The sequence below is a fragment of the Pantherophis guttatus genome, chromosome 1 (genome assembly GCF_059756535.1).
Source record: "Pantherophis guttatus breed Tessera chromosome 1, ASM5975653v1, whole genome shotgun sequence".
Classification (NCBI taxonomy): domain Eukaryota; kingdom Metazoa; phylum Chordata; class Lepidosauria; order Squamata; family Colubridae; genus Pantherophis; species Pantherophis guttatus.
Genome location: NC_142063.1, coordinates 161,942,247 through 161,962,436, shown reverse-complemented (window position 1 = coordinate 161,962,436; position 20,190 = coordinate 161,942,247). Strand labels below are relative to the sequence as shown.

Below are 20,190 nucleotides of genomic sequence, written 5' to 3'. Positions count from 1 at the left end.
AGGATGGAAAGCTAAGTCAATTTAGAGTCCCGTCAGGATTGAACTTCAGACTGTGGGCAGAATTTGCTGCTAATACTGCATTCTAATCCCTGCAGAATTTATATTGATGCTATTCTACTGTAAGCCATGCTGAGGTCTCTGTGGAACCAGGTGGTCAAAAGTAGGATTTTTAAAAAATATGGATTAATATACCTGGCTTCAGATTTGCAGCCTTTCAATTAAGTTATTTAAAACTGGATCCAGTTCTCTCTGGCACATGATGTGTTTCCATGGTGCCTCCGAGCTGAAAGAATTTCTGACTTAGGCACTATGAAATACCAACATAAAAATGAATTCTACAGGAGGAGGAAGAGGAGAATGAAGTGATTGATATAGACAGAGCAATGGCAAGAGGAAAAAGGAGTAAACAACATTATGCTTCCCTCTTGGAGATAAGAATGGCAAATTCAAATGGGATAATTAAAAGCTAAAGAGGAGCCAGGGGAATAATAACAAGCAATTATTTTTCAGTAAATCATCATTTGGGTACTGAAAAATATGCAGGCATTAGCCACTGTACTAAGCAGTTATTACCCAAAGTAGGACTTACTCTTCTCTTTTTTGTTTTTATTCAACAGATTATGTCAAATCTTTTCCAAGAATGGCTAATCTTCTTTCTCACCCCTCCCTTGGCCCCTCCTTTGTTTCCTCTTAGGAAACAAAAAGAAATTGAACTAAAGGCCTAGTTCTCACAGACGTAATGGACAGGAATATGTGGTAAACATTTCTGGTTGATGAAGACCATTTTTTCCTCTTTTTAAATAAACAAATAGAAAACTGAGACAAATTTAAATGTTTTGGGGATTTTAAAAAAATCATAAAATCACCAACTTGTTATATGTTATGGAAAGTTGAAGGGCTCTCAAATATACTTTGAAATGTGAGATGCTCTTACTATACAGTAGGAGACCTGTCATACTTTAATCAATAATACCGTTAAGCTCTCCATTCACTTGTCTAATTTAACCTCCAAATCTAATCAAATGCAACATGTAGAGAAATATTCACATTAAATGAAACCTCAATACCAGAAGTATGGAATGCTGAAGTATATGAAATTTTGATTACCCTTGCCAAAAAAGAATAGCTTTGACTGTTTTATTTTAAAGATTCTTCTGATTTTTTTTTTAAAGCTTAAGAACATTTCGGGAATAATGTGGGAAGGAAGACATTATTACTGGTTTTCTGTTCATTAGGGTTGGTAAAAGTTTTACATTCACATATTCTTGCTTCCTTTTCCCACTTGTCTAGGATATTTCCTCAGTGAATGGACTTCCTTTCAGCAGCAGAGATTTATATGGAGTGGAAACAAGAGAACTATATACAATGACTAAGAGTTGGCACTAATGATATTCATTCCTTGTCTCCTTCCTTTCCTTTGCAGCACATCTCCAAATCTGTTTGTAATGATGGAGGACACCGAAGAACACTTGAGAAATCTCAGGATAAAATTCAATTGTGCAAGTGTAAGTCCATCTGCATAATATTAAGCGTAGCTCAATGTCACTTTACCGATAGCAATAGCACTTAGATTTATATACCGCTTCACAGTGCTTTACATCCCTCTCTAAGCGGTTTACAGAGTCAGCATATTGCCCCCAACAATTTGGGTCTCCATTTTACTGACCTTGGAAGGATGCAAAGCTAAGTCAACCTTTTGTCGGTGAGAATCAAACTGCTGGCAGTCAGAAGAATTAGCCTGCAATACTGCATTCTAACCTCTGCACCACTACAGCTCAGATGTCATTAATATCTTCATCAAAGAAAAGAAAAGATGAGCTACGTGGTCGTGTTGGATGCTTAACTGGTTTGAAACAAAGGGTTATAATATACTTAGTGAAAAACAAAGAAAGATGATGTTAGCCCAAAACTGCCCTCAACTAAACAAAACCTCAGAGAGCCTTAGGGCATGTCCAGTGATTTTAGAAATCCCTGGTTAGAGTTTTTAATGATGCCAGCCTAAGGCATTCATAATGAATATGGGGTAAGCAGTCAGCTGGTTGAGTTGAATCTCATTTCTATCTTGTTTTTCTTTCTTTTTTTCAATGTGACAGAGGAATTATTGAAAATTAGATTGTCAAAATTAGTGACTTGTCCGTGGTTCATCTCAGTGCAGGTGCAGAACAGCAGCTGTGACTAATTGACTTGAAATTATGTTGCTTACCATCAGTACAGCTGCAATGGCAAATTAATGCATGTTGGCTTCAGCATCCTCCATCAATGATTACTTTGGAAATTAACTCAGCTCAGAAGTTTACCTTCTTCCAAACATAATCAGGAGAGGTTTTTTCTAAAAGCTTCCTGTAAACTTTTCATTATTCATTCACTTGAAATTAAAATTACTTGGCTGACCATGCCTAGACTAGGAAAATTAACAGGATTGGGCCTGGATAGCATTTTAAGACTACCAGAGGATATTCCTAGGGATAACTGAGAAGTCAGAAAAAAAAAAAAACTTTGGAAGAAGACAGTGACAAAGTGTTTCTATATTGTTGTGAAGAAACCTACACAAAGTCATCAGGAGCTAAATGTGACTTGAAGATTTAAATTCTTTAGTTTTTAACTTGCAAACTTATTGGGGTAGAGGTCTAACTTTTTACAAAGTCATCTAAGCCAGTGGCCTCCAACCTTTTGGGTGCTGCGGAGCGGTTCTGTGGAGAGTAGTTTTTAAACGATGAGGGCATGGTTTTGTGGTTCCACATGTGTACAGATGGGGCCTCAATGTTTGTGTAGACTGGTTCCTGGTAGGCCATTGACAGGTGTCAGTCCATGAACCAGGGGTTGGGGACTCCTGATCTAAGCAATATAATACATACTGTACTATGTCAATTTTAAGGAGCAGAACACAATGCCTAATTAACATACTGCAAGCACTTCCTAGTCCAATTGTAACTTTCAATCAAATATCAATATGAGATATAATATCAGTGATGGCCAGAGTGATGGAAGTGTAATAAGGAATAAAGTGATCCCATCACATTCTTTGGATAAAATCTATCATTCACTATAGTATTTTTGAAGAGCTCCATTTTTTAAAGAATTCACTCTGCCATTTCTAGATTATATGTACAGCATTTTTTATTTTTTTATTTTTTTTTTATTTGTTCAACTAGTATTCCACCTTTCTCCAAAGACTCAAGGCGGCTTGAGTCTTTTCATTGACCACTATGACAGATCTGCACAACCACTATGACAAACCCCAGTGATTTCTTGGTACTCAATGGATGTAATATAACCTCATGAATGATATTGGGACAAGAATGCACAATTTTCATTTGCTCATTTTGAAGTTTATGTGGCACATTGATCGCTGCATTTAAAAAATTGGTAGGCATATTTTTAATGGGTGAGCTGAATTTGTTAAGTCTTGAAGAGGCCTAAGGAACTAATTTGCCCCCTCATATCCCCAAAAGCAAATAAATATGGTCAAATCCTCTCTGTGGGGGAGCCAAGAATCACAAACCCAACAAAACAGACACAAACTTCAGAGGATAATTAGAACTGCAGAAAAAACAATTACTACCAACCTGCCTTCCATTGAGGACCTGTTTACTGCACGAGTCAAAAAGAGGGCTGTGACAATATTTACAGACCTCTCGCATCCTGGACATAAACTGTTTCAAGTCCTATCCTCAAAACGAAGCTATAGAGCACTGCACACCGAAACAAGTAGACACAAGAACAGTTTTTTCCCGAACACAATCACTCTGCTAAACAAATAATTCCCTCAACACTGTCAAACTATTCACTAAGGCTGCATTACTATTACTATTGGTTTTCTCATCATTCCTGTCGCCCATCTCCTCCCACTTGTGACCGCATGATTGTAACTTGTTGCTTATATCCTTGTGATTTATATTGATATTGATTGTTTCCCAGTATGATTTGATTGCTTATTGTACCGTATGTCTGTCACTGGGTGTTGTGCCTTGTGATTCTTGATGAGTGTATCTTGTCTTTTTATATACACTGAGAGCATATGTACCAAAGACAAATTCCTTGTGTGTCTAATCATATTTGGCCAATAAAAAAATCTATTTTATTCTATAAAAAAGGATGCCCTTGCATGCAACCTCTAGTTCTTACATAGAACCTCCTAGTATCATCCCTAAGCCATGATGCTACTTAAATGAGACTCAACAGTTACTTATATTGACATAATAAGATGCAAAATATTTTGATTTCCTTCCATAAATCATGCAGCACTTATTTAGAAAACACTGGAAACTTTCTTCAAAGTGTGATTATCATGACAGGTGTGAGAACATGAGCATAGTGAGGAAGATTCTGTTATAAATTCAGTTTAAACTATGAATCGCTTGTTCTCTGCCTATGTCTGGGCTAAAAATAACTCCCCGCTTGTACAGGGTTATTGGTCTGTGAAAACAGAAGGAGGAATTTTAATAGAATTGGCAGCTTTGTGTTGATATAGCATGAATTGGAAGCCTTTTAGAGACGGGATGCCACAAGGAGCACTGTTGGTCAGGATGAAGAAAACAATGTGTGCAACAGTGGCAAAAATGTGTGCAGTCACATGGGTAGAATTTCTTTCCCCCATCTTTTTCTCCACTTCTGTTGGAGAATGTGTCGGTGTTTGTTTTGCTTGTAAACTGCACAAAGCCTCTTTTAGGGGTCACACTATAGTTTTCATTTATTTGTCACCTCAACATGCATTTGCTCAAAGTTGGCTGGTCAATAGAAAGCCATCTTTTCATGACTGCATATTGCGTCATAGCCTTTTCTAACTCTCCCTTTGTAAAATGTCATTTAAATATTAATTTATTTAATATTCCTGCCATTTCATTTCATTCTTCTTCTGTAATTGGACTGATGATTTGCTATTTTGGAACAACTGGTCTGGCACTTGGTGGCTGTTACCTTATGATGTAGTTCTATATTCCTTGGGACTATGTTCAACATAGTCATTATATTCCAAGCTATTTTGTTCTCGAGAGTCAGGTCTGTACTCTCAGATAATTCTTGTCCATAAAGGAATCTTAGCACACATAGTTAAATATACTGAAGAAAGGAGATATAAGACCAAAATTAGTAATTGTTCTACAGGGTTTTTTTTTTTTTTTTTTTTTTGGTATTCATTCCATGGCTACAATTGCAAGGCTTTGTCAAAATTCTCATCATTTTCTTTTATACTGAGCACTGCCCTGTCAAGATAAGTTGTGAAACAGCTTTTTTTCTGAAATCACAAGGGGATAATACTTTCCGTAATTATCAGATGAACGTGAACAAAATGTTGGAAGCAGAGAACAGAGTTTAAGATAATTTTACAACACACTGCCAATAAAGATAAAATCTGTGTTATAACTACAGGGAGAAAAGATAAGATATTATGATTTAGTACAATCTAGGTTAAATTCATTGTTAAAACTGAAACAATGTTGAAACTGAAAAGATATATATTTTAATTTATAATTTTGACTTTTTGGCTTTTTCCTTTAATATGTTTTTAGTACAGTACATGTTTAGAATTAGTTACACCATACATCAAATACATTTCAGAAGCTGTAGAACAGAGCTTCAAGATCTGCAAGAACACACTACCCAGAGGCTACCATAAATTATGCATTGTAAAGATAACTTGGAGGTGGGGGACATTTCTAATGTAATCTACCAAATTCCCTGCATGGATTGTCCCTGTGTAGGACAAATGGGGAGGAAGCTAACTATCAGATTGCAAGAATACAAGCGAGTAGTCAGACAAGGAGACCTGAACTCATTGGCAGCCTCACACTGCAATGAACCTGGACACATATTCAACTTTGCAGCTACTAAGATTGTTGGATGAGCATGCACAAAAACAGCCAGGAAAGTGATTGAAGACTGAGAAATAGGCCTCTCATCAGTCAACATCGGCCCTTTCTTGATCGGGATTCCCTGTGAACAGTCACTCATGCCCTGGTCACCTCTCGTCTTGACTACTGCAATGCTCTCTACATGGGGCTCCCCTTGAAGAGAACCCGGAGGCTCCAACTGGTCCAGAATGCAGCAGCGCGGGTAGTGACGGGAGCAGCATGGCGCTCCCATGTAACACCGCTCCTGTGTGAGCTGCACTGGCTCCCAGTGGTCTTCCGGGTGCGCTTCAAGGTGTTGGTTATCACCTTTAAAGCGCTCCTTGGCATCGGGCCTAGCTATCTTCGAGACCGCCTGTTGCTACTGATGACCTCCCATCGTCCCGTGCGCTCCCACAGAGAGGGCCTCCTCAGGGTGCCATCAGCCAATCAATGTAGGCTGGTGACCCCCAGGGGGAGGGCCTTCTCTGTGGGGGCACCTACCCTCTGGAATCAGTTGCCCCCAGAGATAAGGAGAATCCAAGACCTTAGTGCCTTCCGCCGTGCCCTTAAAACCCACTTTTTCCAGCAAGCCGGGCTGGCTTAAGAAGAAATTTTAAATGTTTTAATTGGTTTGTATTTTTAATTTTGGGCCAAATTTATATATATATTAATTGTTTTTTAATATTTGTATTCCATGTTTTTTAATTCTGGCTGTACACCGCCCTGAGTCCTCAGGGAGAAGGGCGGTATATAATTTTAAAAATAAATAAATAAATAAATAAACAGGAGTGCTGATTTACCACCAGCTATCAAGTACTTAGAAGCAGTGTTGAATTTATATTTTACTGACAAAGAAATAAAGGGAGACTAGTATAGTTCTATTTCAAGCTATTTAGCTCTCATCAGCTAGACATACCTTCTTGGATTCGAACCTGGGCTACTTGTACATTAGATGTATTAACCTCTAAGCCAAGGGCTCTCCTTACTTTGTCAGCTATACCGGGGGAGAGATTAAGTGTCTTTTCCAGTGAGACCAATCTATCAGGGCAATCTGGTCTACCTAATTATGGGACAGAGCACACTGGTTCCACTTTTGCCTTTCAGCCCCAATCCAGGAGCCTTCACAGGCAATCACTCTCGTGACAAACTATTTTTAGTTTGTTGCAAAGGCGACTGCCTGCAAAGGCTTCTGAAAGCAGAAGCAATATGCTCCATCCAGTGGTGGGATTCAAAATTTTTTACTACCGGCTCTGTGGGCATGGTGTGGCTTGGTGGGCGTGGCAGGGGAAGAATACTGTAAAATCTCAATTTCCTTCTGATCAGATGGGACTCAGGAGGCAGAGAATAGATGGGGTCAGAGGTGGTATTTACCGGTTCTCTGAATTACTCAAAATTTCCGCTACTGGTTCTCCAGAACTGGTCAGAACCTGCTGAATACCACCTCTGGCTCCGTCCCATAATTTGGTAGACCAAGTTGCCCTGATAGACAAGTCTCACTGAAACAAAACATTTACTTAGAAGCTGGGCAGCACAAGCAAAGTCAGACAATGACTTAAAAGCCAGCCATCAACACACTCCATTCAGCATCTAAAAAGCTACATACAACAGGCACCATATAAATATCACATGCAAAACAGCACACACACTGCTAAAGAGAGGTTCCCTGTAGATGGGCTCCTACACGAGTCCAAAAGCTTGGAAGACAAAACCTCTGGTCCCGGTGACTGACCCAGATTGGATCCTGCAGAATTAGATATAATATAAAAGTGGGGTTGCTCATTTTACTTTAATTCTTTAATTATCCAGGTTTCTGCCAATCCCCATTCTCATTTGTAGAGTTATATTCCTATTCATTGATACTGCTATTAAAAATGCCTGCTACAATCTGGATCTTACTTTCTGCCACCATCAAGTTGACAAAATCAAAGGTCATATTTGCTAGTTAAAATACAATGCTCAAGTTCTATCCTATATATATATATTAATATAATAGCAATATGACAATATGGCATTTAGGATATTACTAAAAATTTGTAGTTGTTCATCCAGGCCTTGGAATAGTGTGATGGGGGAGCCCTCTTTATTTATGGTTGGCTTGTAACTGGTGTACTGTTCTTCCAGTTGGCTGTGATTTTTTCTGTATGTACTGTTTAGTCTCAAAATTTGATAAATCAATCAATAATAATTGACTTATTTTGCTCTCAGTGTACAATGTACAGATGCTGTTCCACCATATCTCTGAGCGTATGAGTGCTCATATACACATATGTCAGTGCTGTGTTGATTTCCAGCAATTAGTTTTCTCTATGCTATTAATGATCCCTTGGTGTCTGTTTCTTGTAAACAGAATATTTGGCAGGTTTTTCACATATTGTAGTAGATAATTTTTCATATTGCTTCATCAGAAATCACTGGAATTTAAATGTAGTAATCTTCCTAGATTAATATTCTATTAATACATATGTACTACCGTGTTTCCCCAAAATATATTAATTTATTATTATTATTATTCTCTTTTATTCATTAAAAATGAAACTCAGTCAACTGGACATTTAAAAATATGTCACAAATACCATTGACTGGTGCTAATGGTTGATATGGGTTGCTGCCAGCATCCTAGGTATTAACCAAGTACCTTCTTAAAATATATGATGTTCCAAGTAACGCAGTTTTTTGCAGTTCCGCTGGTGTTATTGCAGGAAGCTGCAATTTCTTGAAGTGTTTTGTGAAATTCTTGGACATGGTACCAAGTGCCCTGATGACAAGGGATATCACTGTGACATGTTTCATCCATAGCCGTATAGTTTCTATGGCCAGGTTGCGATATTTCATGATTTTTTTCCAGTTCTTTTTCTTCGACTCTGGTGTCTCCTGGTACCGCGATATCAATAAATTTTACGTTTTGGTTTTCGACAACTGTGATATCTGGAGTGTTGTGTTCCAAGTGACGATCCGTCTGTATTCGAAAGTCCCACAAGATCTTCACCTTCTCATTTTCTATAACTTTTTCCACTTTATGTTTCCATGACTTTTTGGATACAGGTAAGTCTTATTTTTTACATAATGACCAGTGGATTAATTTAGCAACTTGGTCGTGTCTAGCTTTGTAATCAGTTTGTACAATTTTGCTGCATTCACATATTAAATGTGAAACAGTTTCGACTTTGTTGTTGCAAAGTCGGCAGTTTGGATTGTCAGTGGATTTTTGTATCTTTGCTTTCATGGCATTAGTTTGTAGTGCTTGTTCTTGAGCAGCCAGTATTAAACCTTCCATTTCTTTCTTGATGGTTCCCATCTTAAGCCATGCCCATGTAAAGTTGTCATCACATTTTCCTTCAATGTTTTTCAAGTGCTGTCCATGCAAAGCTTTGGTTTTGCATCTATTTAATCTGTCATCCAGCTGTTTTTCCTTATATTCTCTTTGTTTCTGTTGTTTTTATAATGTTCTCCATTTTCACAGCCTGCAGCAATTTTTCTGTACTTTGGTTCACATAATCATTCAAACTTCGTTTTTCTTCTTCTACAGTTTGATGGATTTGCAATAGTCCTCTGCCCCCTATTTTTCTTGGCAGGTACAACCTGTCGATGTCACTTTGTGAATGTAAAGCGTGGTACATATTGAAAAGTTTGAGTGTTTTCCGGTCCAAGTTTTCCAATTCAGCCAAAGTCCAGTTGATGATTCCAGCTGAGTAGAGTATCACTGGAACTGCCCATGTATTAATGCCTCTAATTATGTTTCCAGCATTCAGTTTTGGTTTTAATATTTTGTGGACCCTCCTGATGTATTCCTTTTACGTTGACTCTTTGACTTTTCCATTCAATATGTTATCTGCTTCCAATATGCTTAGATATTTGTAACCATCATCCTTTGTTAATGATTTTACTGTGTTTCCATTTCCCAGTTCTATTCCTTCTATTTTTTTCATTTTTCCTTGCTGCATGGATAATATAGCACATTTTTCAAGTCCAAAGTTCATTTTGATGTTGCCGCCGAACAGTTGAACTGTGTTGATTTAAGTTCAATGTGGCTTTTCACATACATTTTTAAGTCATCCATGTATAGTAGATGGTTTATCTTGCCATGTTGGCTTGAGATTTGGTATCCCAGATTTGTGTTTCGTAGGATTATTGTCAATAGAATTAATGTGATGTTGAACAGTAGTGGTGAAAGTGAGTCCCCTGGAAGATTCTTTGTTTGATGTTGGCTTCACCAATCTTCTCCCTATTTGCTGTTAGAAATGTTTTCCATTTTTGCATATTTGCTTTCAAAAATGTACAAATATTTTTGCTAATTCTAAAGTTTTCCAGGTAGTGTTAATCCAGCTATAGGGTAATGAGTCAAATGCCTTCTTGTAATCAATCCATTGGTTTGATTACAAATTGGTTTTTCTTCGTTTTGCATTTTTTAGTACCATTTTTTAGTACCATTTTGTCAATGAGCAGCTGATCTTTTGTTCCTTTTGATTTTTTATAATTTCCTTTTTGTTCTACTGGATACAAATCATTTTCCATCAGATGATTGAATACTGAATTTGCCAGTATTCTTGTAAACGGTTTGAATGTTGTTGGCAGACAAGTAATTGGGTGATATTATTATTATTATTATCATCATCATCATCATCATCATCATCATATTTTATTGTTATATTATTATATTATATATTATTATATATTATAATTAATATATTAATCTTATATTATTTTTGCTCCAAAAGACGCATTATGGCTTATTTTCTGGTTAGGTCTTATTTTGGGGGAAATACAGTACTAAACGCCTCCGTCTGCTGATGATCTTAACTGGGGCTTATTTTGGGGGTAGGGCTTATATTATGAGCATCCTAAAAAATCATACTAGGCCTTATTTTCCGGTTGGGTCTTATTTTTGGGGAAACTGGGTAAATATGTATGGCCTCTAAGATTTTAGTTAGATTTCCATTTTTGATGTTTAAACCAATTTATAAAGTGTCCCAGTTTTCTCTTTGAAAACCAAAGTAAGGTCCCATTTTCTCTTATTTTTCAAGGAAAGAATCACATCATCATCTTCTCATCATCAGGATTTTTAATATGCAAAGAGTTTGTGTCACCCCTTGAACTGTAACATGAGGCTGTGTATTGCTTTAAATACTTGAAAACAAGGTGTTTGGAAATGAACTCTCATCCCAGGTTCTTCATTTCTGTTAGATTTCTGGATGTTGCTGTCCCCATCCATCTTCCTTTCATCCTCTTTCATGGGTTTTTGTTTTCATCATGAAGGGAGAGCAATTTGTAGTATGTGTGTGTGCATGTGGGGAGACTGCCATCTCCTTGAAATGAACCTTTTGCTATCATTTACGTGATTCATCTAATTATTATTATCTATGCAAGGAGCAAATTAGACACAACAGGAGGAATGCATGCTCATTGACATAACTGAATTGCATTTAGTACACTGTCTTTACAAGAGAAAGTAAGAAACTTTAGGAAAGTCATATTCATGACATACTCCATTCAGCTGATAGCCTTGACTGTCCATATAAAGGCTCTTTACATGATTCTTAGTCAAATATTAGGGCTACCATATTTGGACTGCAATGATCTATACAATTATAAAAGAGCAGCATGGTTGTTGTTGTTGTTGATTCTTGTGTCTATTTGTTTCCTCTAGTGTCATCTGATTTTTTTCTATCCCAGGTAGCAGTATCAAGAGTATAATATAGACCTTAATATATCTACTTAGAGGTCTTCCTTGTTAAGATTTAATATGCTAAACATGCTTATGGCTGCAAATTGATCTGCTTTCTTATTTAAAGCAAGTGTGATTGAACTGGACTCCAACAAGTTGTGATATGACTCACAGGAAATTGAGGTTCATGAATTCCCTTCTCAAACCATGGATGTGTTAGAGGGCATCACAACATGCTTTATGGAATTAAGCATATTCAATGGAATAGGCTAGGAATCTAGCAACAGACTGCATAGATGACAAGCTATCCCCCACTCCTCAATAATTCATTCAATGTTAAATAGCAAATATCTCTTCTTAAGTTTGAAACCTGATAAGAATGTAATGTTTATTGAAAAACATTAAAGATGATGATGTCATTTAGAAAAACATATCTTCTATGAAAAACACACATGAGATGCAGATGTCTTTTGAAGTAAGGTTGGTTGTAAGATGTTTCTGAATTACTAAAAGGTTTTAGGCAGGAGGGAGATACATTTTTAAATCTGAACATGTGTTCACATGTTTGCAAAATACATTTTCAATAGCTAAAGTTAAAGCAGCTGCTGCGACTTCTGCATTCAGAGCACATTAATATTGTGAGCTCATTCCTACACCAGGAGAGCTGGTGAATTGTAGTCAGAACAGAAAGCTGCTTCTTTATAGCTCTTTGCAAAACCTCTTATTTAAGTGAATAGTCTCATCATGTTTCCCTTATTCCAAGGAAACTACATTTAAGTCTTACTGATTTCTGGAAGAGAGGGTTAATTTTGTAAATGCTTGACTTTGGCTGCATCTTAGAGGAGGAACAAAAACTGAAGCTTCTGGGGATTCTGAAAAAGGTTATGAGGAACAGGATCTATCCTAAAGCAACAGAACTTCTTTGAATGTAACGTAAAGGTAAAGCTTGCCCCGCACATGTGTGCTAGTCATTTTCGGCTCTAGGGTGCTTATCTCCATTTCTAAACCGAAGAGCCAGTGCTGTCCGAAGACGTCTCCATGATCATGTGGCCGGCATGACTAAACACAGAAGGCACATGGAGCGCTGTTACCTTCCCACCAAAGGTGGTCCCTATTTTTCTACTTGCATTTTTTACATCCCTTCAAACTACTAGGTTGGCAGAAGCTGGGATTCGAACTGCTGAACTGCTGACCTTCTTATTGACAAGCTCAGCATCTTATCCACTGAGCCCCCAGATCCTGTTAAATAACTAAATCCTAAAGCAAAAGAATTTATTTGAATGTAGACAAGGCTAAATGGTACTCCAGCTAAACGTATACAACTTTTTTGGTATTCTTTGTTATGTTACTATAATATTAATAATAGCACCTAGCCTTATATACCACTTAATACTGCTTTCAGCACTCCCTAAGTGGTTTACACAGTCAGTATGCCTCCAATAATTGGTGTTCTCAGTTTATCAATTTTGGAAGGATGGAAGGCTGAGTCAACCTGATGAATGTTCATATACACTCCAAAATTTAAGTTCTGGTTCTAGTTCTAGTCCCACTTTAGGCATCTTTCTCAGCCCAGCCTACCTCAAGGAGTGGTTGTTGTGGAGGAAATAGGAAGAGGAAGATGCCTTACCACCTTGAGTTATTTATTAAAATAATAAAGGCAGATAAAAACCTGATAAATAAATATAAGGAAGTAACCATTACAGAGATTTCATCCATCCATCAAATATATAGGTATTTTAGAAAGTACTCTCACAATTATGAGAGAGGGAGGGAGGGAGAGAGAGAGAGAGAGATGGGCAAATATATTACAACAGTAAATTTGGTCTAGAGGAAAAGACATCAGGCTAGAAACCAGTAGCTTGTGAGTTTGACTCTTGCTTTAGCCATGAAGGTCCTCCACTCTCAGCACATGACATCAGGTTCTGGCCTACAAGCCAATGGAGGGAAGAATTTGGTAGGTGATAGCAGTGTCTTTGTCTACTTTAGCAGAAAAAGTGAGTAGATTTCAAGTTCTAATAAGGTCAAGGATTTATAGGCAAGAAACTATAACTGAGGAAACAGTTTTATATAATACCCTGAAGCTAAACATTATATAAGATGACTCTTATAATGCAAGTATAGTTAACTATGTTATTAAAGCAATCAAATCATATCGCTTATGTTTGAGATATAAAAGTTAACCATGGAGATACATTATTCATCAATCTCTTGAATGAAGATACTCAACATTCAGTTCAATTCTGTTCTGGAAACAGCCCAACAGAGAAGGCAGATTTCTGATGAAAGTTGTTGTATAACACAGAATGATAAATGAGCTAACAGAAATGATGAATGGCTTATAACTTTCATGTGGAAAATAAGTAGTTAAAAGTCCAAAGTAGTTAAAAGGATTGAAGGCATTTGTCAAATTACAAAAAACAATGTCACATCATTGAGAGACAAACTCTGCCCCTTAACATCATGACACTTGTACATGTGGTGATGTTTCTATCACATTTGCCTCCCCTTATCTCCCCCACAGACACCTCTGAGCCACAGTTAGTAAAGTACCATGGATGGGTTCAAATATTGTGCAAAGCCATTGTGTGATTTGCCTGGTTTGGTTTAATGCAGGTGTAAACCAGTCGTGCTGGATTCTAATGGACTATCAATTCAAGTATCCAGTTACTTGAAGTTCACTTTTGGAATCCAAGGTATAAATGACTCCTTGGAAGTACCTGGATACTTGAACTTACAGTCTATTAGAAACCAGCATGATAGCCAATAGCTTAGCGGTGGATTTCAAAATTTTTTACTAGTGGTTCTGTGGGTGTGGCTTGGTGGGCATGGCTTGGTGAGACAGGGGAAGGATACTGTAAAATCTCCATTCCCACCCCACTCCAGGGGAAGGATACTGTAAAATCTCCTTTCCCTCCCCACTCCAGGGGAAAGTTACTGCAAAATCCCCTTCTGATCAGCTGGGACTCGGGAGGCAGAGAATAGATGGGGGCAGGGCTAGTCAGAGGTAGTATCTACCGGTTCTCCGACCTACTCAAAATTTCCACTACCGGTGGAACTGGTCAGAACTTGCTGAAACCCACCTCTGCGATAGCTGGTTCACAACTGCATTAAACCAAGCCAGACAAATCACACAATGGTCAAATTTTGTAATTTGACAATGTTTGAACCCATCCATGGTGCTTTGCTAACTATTGCTCAGAGGCCTCTGTGTGGGGAGATAAAGGGAGGCAACTGACAAAAGGGTGGTGCTCTTGTGACAAAAACATCTCCAGGTGTACAGGTGTCATGATGACATACCTGTGTACAAAAGGGGCAGACTTTGTCTTTCAATGGCATGATTCTGCTTTTGTAATTTGACAAATGCTTTCAATCCAGAGGACACCTTTTCCATACTCTGTGGTTTCAAGGACTGAGAAAACATAGCCTGATGGTACATTCTATAAACCATATTTGAACAAACAATGTTTAATGCCATCCACTTCCAAGATCTGTATTTTTCAATTTAAAGGGGCTGATTGGTGTTAATGACTTTCCTAAATCAGGATGATGTGTGATGCTGGTCATGTATTTTATTATTGAGCTGATCCACTCAATATTAGCTGAGAAACCTAGGAAGGGTAGCTCTGAGAATTGAGAGTCTTGACTTGGTAGTGAAAAAAGAAAATAAAAAATCCAGATCTGCAAACTCTGTCTGAATTACTACCAAAAACAAACACTAATAAAACAAACAACAACAACCCCCAACCATATGTGGATGTTTGGAAAGTCACCAGGAGCTGATCTTGCTTTGAAGACCTTCCATTGATTTGATTACTTTATTTATTTTTGCAAGGCAGGATCAGTGTCCCTTAGTTTGCCATTTTTCTCATAAAGGGATGCAAAGATAATATTGTATGACCAATTCCAACCCAAATAACTGGACCCAGACCAGATCTTGCTTGAACGGGACCTATCCTGATACAATAAACTAATTTAATCATAACAAATATTACCTTTATTCATAATTAAAACTTCACACAGATGGAATTCATGATTACTATTATAAAAAATGAGCTTAAATATAAAAAGAAACAATTCCCAATATATTTTTGGAGCAGATGATAGCCATAATAATGATCCACTTTAATCTAATAAAGACAGAGATTAGAGGATAGATAAATGATACATGATATAAATAGATAGATAATTAAATCCCTTGAAGCTTGATTTAGCAATGCGCATATCTGACCTTCAGACTTTCAGCTCCATGTCTTTCTACCCTACAAAGGAATTGATTGTATTCATAGTATAGGCATTTTCTGATTCATATGAAATACATGCTCTGTCTAGTTGAAAACTGAATGGTTTTCAGAGTATTGGGTCTTGTGACTAATGACTTCCCAGTATTTTATTAGGACAAGCTATTGTGTCATGCAAAAAGATACATGTCTAGTTGTCAATGGGTGGATAATTCATGTTACTGTCAGTCTTTTGAGATAGACCAGAATAAGACATCAGAGCAATAAATGATAATACTACTTTTATTATAAACTTATGGTAAAAGAATCTTATAAACCTGAATGCACTTCCCCCCTCCCTTCCTTTATCATCATAAGAACTAGGGACAGTGGTGGGCTGCTGCATGGTCGCAAGGGTTCGGGCAAACCCTTAGCTCTGATCGCTGGCTAGGCCCGCCCACCCACTCCTGTTCTATGGTATCCATTTATAACTTACTTTCTGGCTCATTGGCTGGCCCAGCTGTGTTCCACGCCGCCCCTGCTGTTCTCATCGGAGCCACCAGAGCTGATTAAGAGCCTGTTTGAAGCTTTGTTTCTCTCCCAAAGGGGCACGTACACACGATCACAACCAGTAAATCCTTTGTTAAAGAAAGTGCAGCCCACTTCTGACTAGGGAGGGTCGCATCTGAGATGCTTTCTCATATTACATTTCTGCCCTGGATTCAGATTTCATTTATCTGACTGTTGCCTTGGTTGTGGCTTTTCCTCCTGTTCCTCAAGGTTATTCCCACAGACCATTACAGTTACCAAGAGGGCAATTACTACCAAGCAAAAGGTCTCATCAGGTTCAGGTAGGTCAACACTGTGTCTTTCCTCAAAAGCCCACATTAGAGTGATCTGTTTGCATCAAGCCCTTCTGTGGATTACCCACACAGCATACAGCTCATTTTGTGTGAAAATATTAAGTCTATAGTTTTGTTGGTACTCTTTTCAGTACATGATCTAGTTAATGTCCATACTAAGAGTGATGAGACCAAGTTCATCTGAGAGGAGAATGATTATTTCCTTCTTCTTTAGTGAGGACTTAACTAAACAACAACAATAACAAAACCAAAAAAAATCTACTCCCCCAAATAATAATACACAGCGTAGTTATTAGCTGGCTTTGATGCCCCATACCAATATATACATTCTAAGCTTTTAAATATATATAATCCTATACTGATAGGCATTTAGTCTTACCCCAATCGGCACAGCTGCAGTGATGGGGATGGGAAAAGCTGTCATATTCTGTGTGCTTTCCTCCTTCTGTGTCTCTCCTGAATATATGCAGAGATGTCATTGTGTTGTTTTCTTCCCTGAGTGGTTTGCTAGGTCTGCATGCAAAGATAAGGAGGGAAGAATGCCTTTCGGAGAGATGGCTTTCTGAAACAGTTCCAAAAGCATAGATGGATCCCTCCTAAGGGCTCTTGGCTTTATCATCAAAAACATGGAGAGAAGGTCTTTGGTGAGAACAGGCACATCCAAAGGCACTCTTAAGTTATTGTTTCTTGTTTGGTTCCAAGTATGATGACACCTAGTAGTGGCTGATGCAACCAATATAGCTGAAGTTTTTGTTAAAGAATGTGTTCTGCTGACACTCTAGTCTCATACCTCAAAGATCATAAATGGAACCATAGTATGCTTGGGAGTCAATCCTTTGGAGACCATAGCAATCAATCTCTCTCCCCCCCTCTCTTTCCCTCTCCCTCTCCCTCCCTTTCACTCTCTCACCATTCAAATTTGATGTACCCATCATTGCAATGGAATGGGAACATATGAATTATACTTAATAGCAAGCATTTGCTCAGAGTTTTCTGTACCTCTTTGTTGCCATTTACCTGACATCTGGCTTTTTGGGGTGTAGATATGGTAGGCCTAAGTATCACACTTATAACAACTCAGTCATAAAGCCACTGTTGTGGCCCGCCAGCGGCCAGCAGAGCTGGCAGCAGATTCAGACAGTGAGGAGGTTGGGGAGGAATGTGGGCCAGTCCTGGAGTCTGGGGAAGGCTCAGACCAGGGCTCTGAGTCGGAGGCAGAGAGGGGGCCAAGGCCATCTGGTAGTTCTTTGAGGCATCAGCAAGGCAGAAGAACAGCAGGAGCCTGTTCCCAATGTGCGCATGCGCAGAGCTGCCAGAAGACAGGAACAATTAAGAAAACACAGTCGACTTGTGAGTAAGGCTTGGGGATGATTGGCCCCTCCCATAAGACATAAAAGAGAAGCGAACGGGATGTGAGCTTTTGCAGGAAGCAATTAGTTCATCTGGTCAGTAAAAGCTTTGGAAAAGTTCTGTTTGACTCTATGCTAAGTTTGGCCTTGCCCTACATGTGGCACTTAGTTCTCTGGCAGAATTCCAAGGGAGATAAGGTGGGTGTTTGTAAACACTCCCCTGAAAGACTGGGAATGACAATAATTCACAGCTGTATGAATTAAAGAGGTTTGCCAGGACTAAGATTGTGCTTTATACTTTCTAAGGAAGCCTAGGTCAGAACAGCCACATGCTTTCTTTTAGCATCTGCCTTGTACATACCTGTCATTGGGAATAATAACCTTAAGCCATAAAGGGGCCATAAATATGGCCCCTTTATGACCTGTGGACTTCAACTCCCAGCTTGGGGAGCTTGGCTGTCTCAGGAATTCTGGGAGTTGAAGTCCACAGGTTGTAAAAGGGCTACAGTTGCCCACCCCTGCCTTAAGCAGTCCCTATTTGGAAGGATGAGTAGGACAGTCCTCAGGTCTGGCAGGGTTCCTTTCTCACCTTTAAAAGTTAGCAAATTAGCTTACTATCTAAAAGGAAGTGGCCACAAGGGAGCTCAGCTGTAAAGTAAGCTAGAGTCAGTGACTTGACTATGCACCTAATAATATCACGGAGTTTAAATTTCAAAGGCAGCTTGAATGAAATATGCATTGTTTACTTATTTTCCAGGGAGAATCTGCAGACAAATGGAGGACTCAGTCCGAGCCTACATAACTTCAAGGCCCAGGGATGTTCACTGATGTCAATGGCTTGAGATGCCCCCACAAGCAATTACTAAAGTTTAATGCAGCAAAAAACAAAAACAAACAAACAAAAAAAAAAACACCATTAAATGCACCTCAGGAGATGAATCTTATTAACTATTTTTATCTTAAATAAATGTAAATCAAATAAAAGTTTACCCCAGGCACTACTTTTTAGAGCATAGCCACTCAAAGATTCTTGAGTCAGAATATATATATATATATATATATATATATATACACAAACCATTTTCAAAACACTTCACTTTATTTGTTCATAAGAGCAGGTTATATGGGGCTTGTGTGTTTTAAAAGCATTGGAGATTTATGTGTACATCTGTTGTAGGCACAGCAGCATTTGTGTATGTATGTGTGTATGTATACATGTATGTATGTGTGTATGTATACATGTATGTATGTGTTTGTGTGTGTGTGTATGTATGTGTGTGTATATATATATATATATATATATATATATATATATATATATATATATATATATATATGTCTATGTAAGTTTTCACGGGTATATATGTGTGTACAGTTAATATTTCGGGTTTCTTCCCGTGTAATTGTGAACATATCCCTAAAAGGGTAGAAGCAACGTTTCAACAGAATCTCATCTGCCATCATCAGGCTTATGTGAATGTTACAGCAAAAGACCCTTCACATAAGCCTGGTGATGACAGATGAGATTCTGTCGAAACATCGCTTCTACCCTTTTAGGGATATGTTCACAATTACACAGGAAGAAACCCGAAATATTAACTGTACACACACACACACACACACACAGACAGACAGACAGACAGACAGATAGATAGATAGATAAAACTCGTTGTGACCTTTAAACTGGGTGAAATAGTGCATCATAGGGCAACAATATTTGAACCAAGGTACTTCAAATGGGTTAACTTACAAAATGTGTCCAAAGTTCAGGATTCATGACACCCAAAGGAATGAAATTTGGGGAAATTGTGGTCGTTTCAGGACTACAGGCTGCTGATGATATACTGCTGTTGCAGTCAAGTGATCTTCAGTTTTGAGTGTTTCTCAGCCAATCTTGGAATCCCTCACTCTCTTACTAAAGCAAAAGTCATTTTTACCTGCCTACTATAAAAGGCCAGGCAAAGGAAAGTAAAGAGCAAGAATGAACAGGGAGAAAGAAATCCCTAAGCATCCTTCCCGGCCTATACCATAACCAGTGGTGAAATTCAATTTTTTTTACTACCGGTTCTGTTATGTTCACAGTTCTCACTCCTGTCCACTACCTAGTGGGCGCTGCACTTGTCATTCTCCACGACAGAACAAGTTCTGTGGGCGTGGCTTGGTGGGCATGGTGTGGCTTGGTGGACATGGTGTGGCTTGGTGGACATGGCTTGGTGGGTGTGGAAGGGGAAAGATATTGCAAAATCAGGAGATGACTCTTATTAATTATAT

General features: G+C 38.3%; 1 protein-coding gene across 2 annotated transcripts in view; it reads left to right on the top strand.

The window, feature by feature from the left end:
* LOC117672497 (uncharacterized) overlaps window positions 1-18,903 on the top strand; it is a 42,275-nt gene extending 23,372 nt beyond the window's left edge. The window contains exons 2-4 of one of the 2 annotated variants that reach the window (XM_087882085.1): window positions 1,424-1,505; window positions 16,488-16,558; window positions 18,677-18,903. In XM_087882085.1, the coding sequence (XP_087738211.1) occupies window positions 1,424-1,505; window positions 16,488-16,558; window positions 18,677-18,721 (198 nt within the window). In that variant the 3' untranslated portion in view covers window positions 18,722-18,903. The remainder of the gene's footprint in view (window positions 1-1,423; window positions 1,506-16,487; window positions 16,559-18,676) is intronic. The other variant, XR_015731179.1, reaches the window with a different exon arrangement.
* Window positions 18,904-20,190: the final 1,287 nt, after the last annotated feature.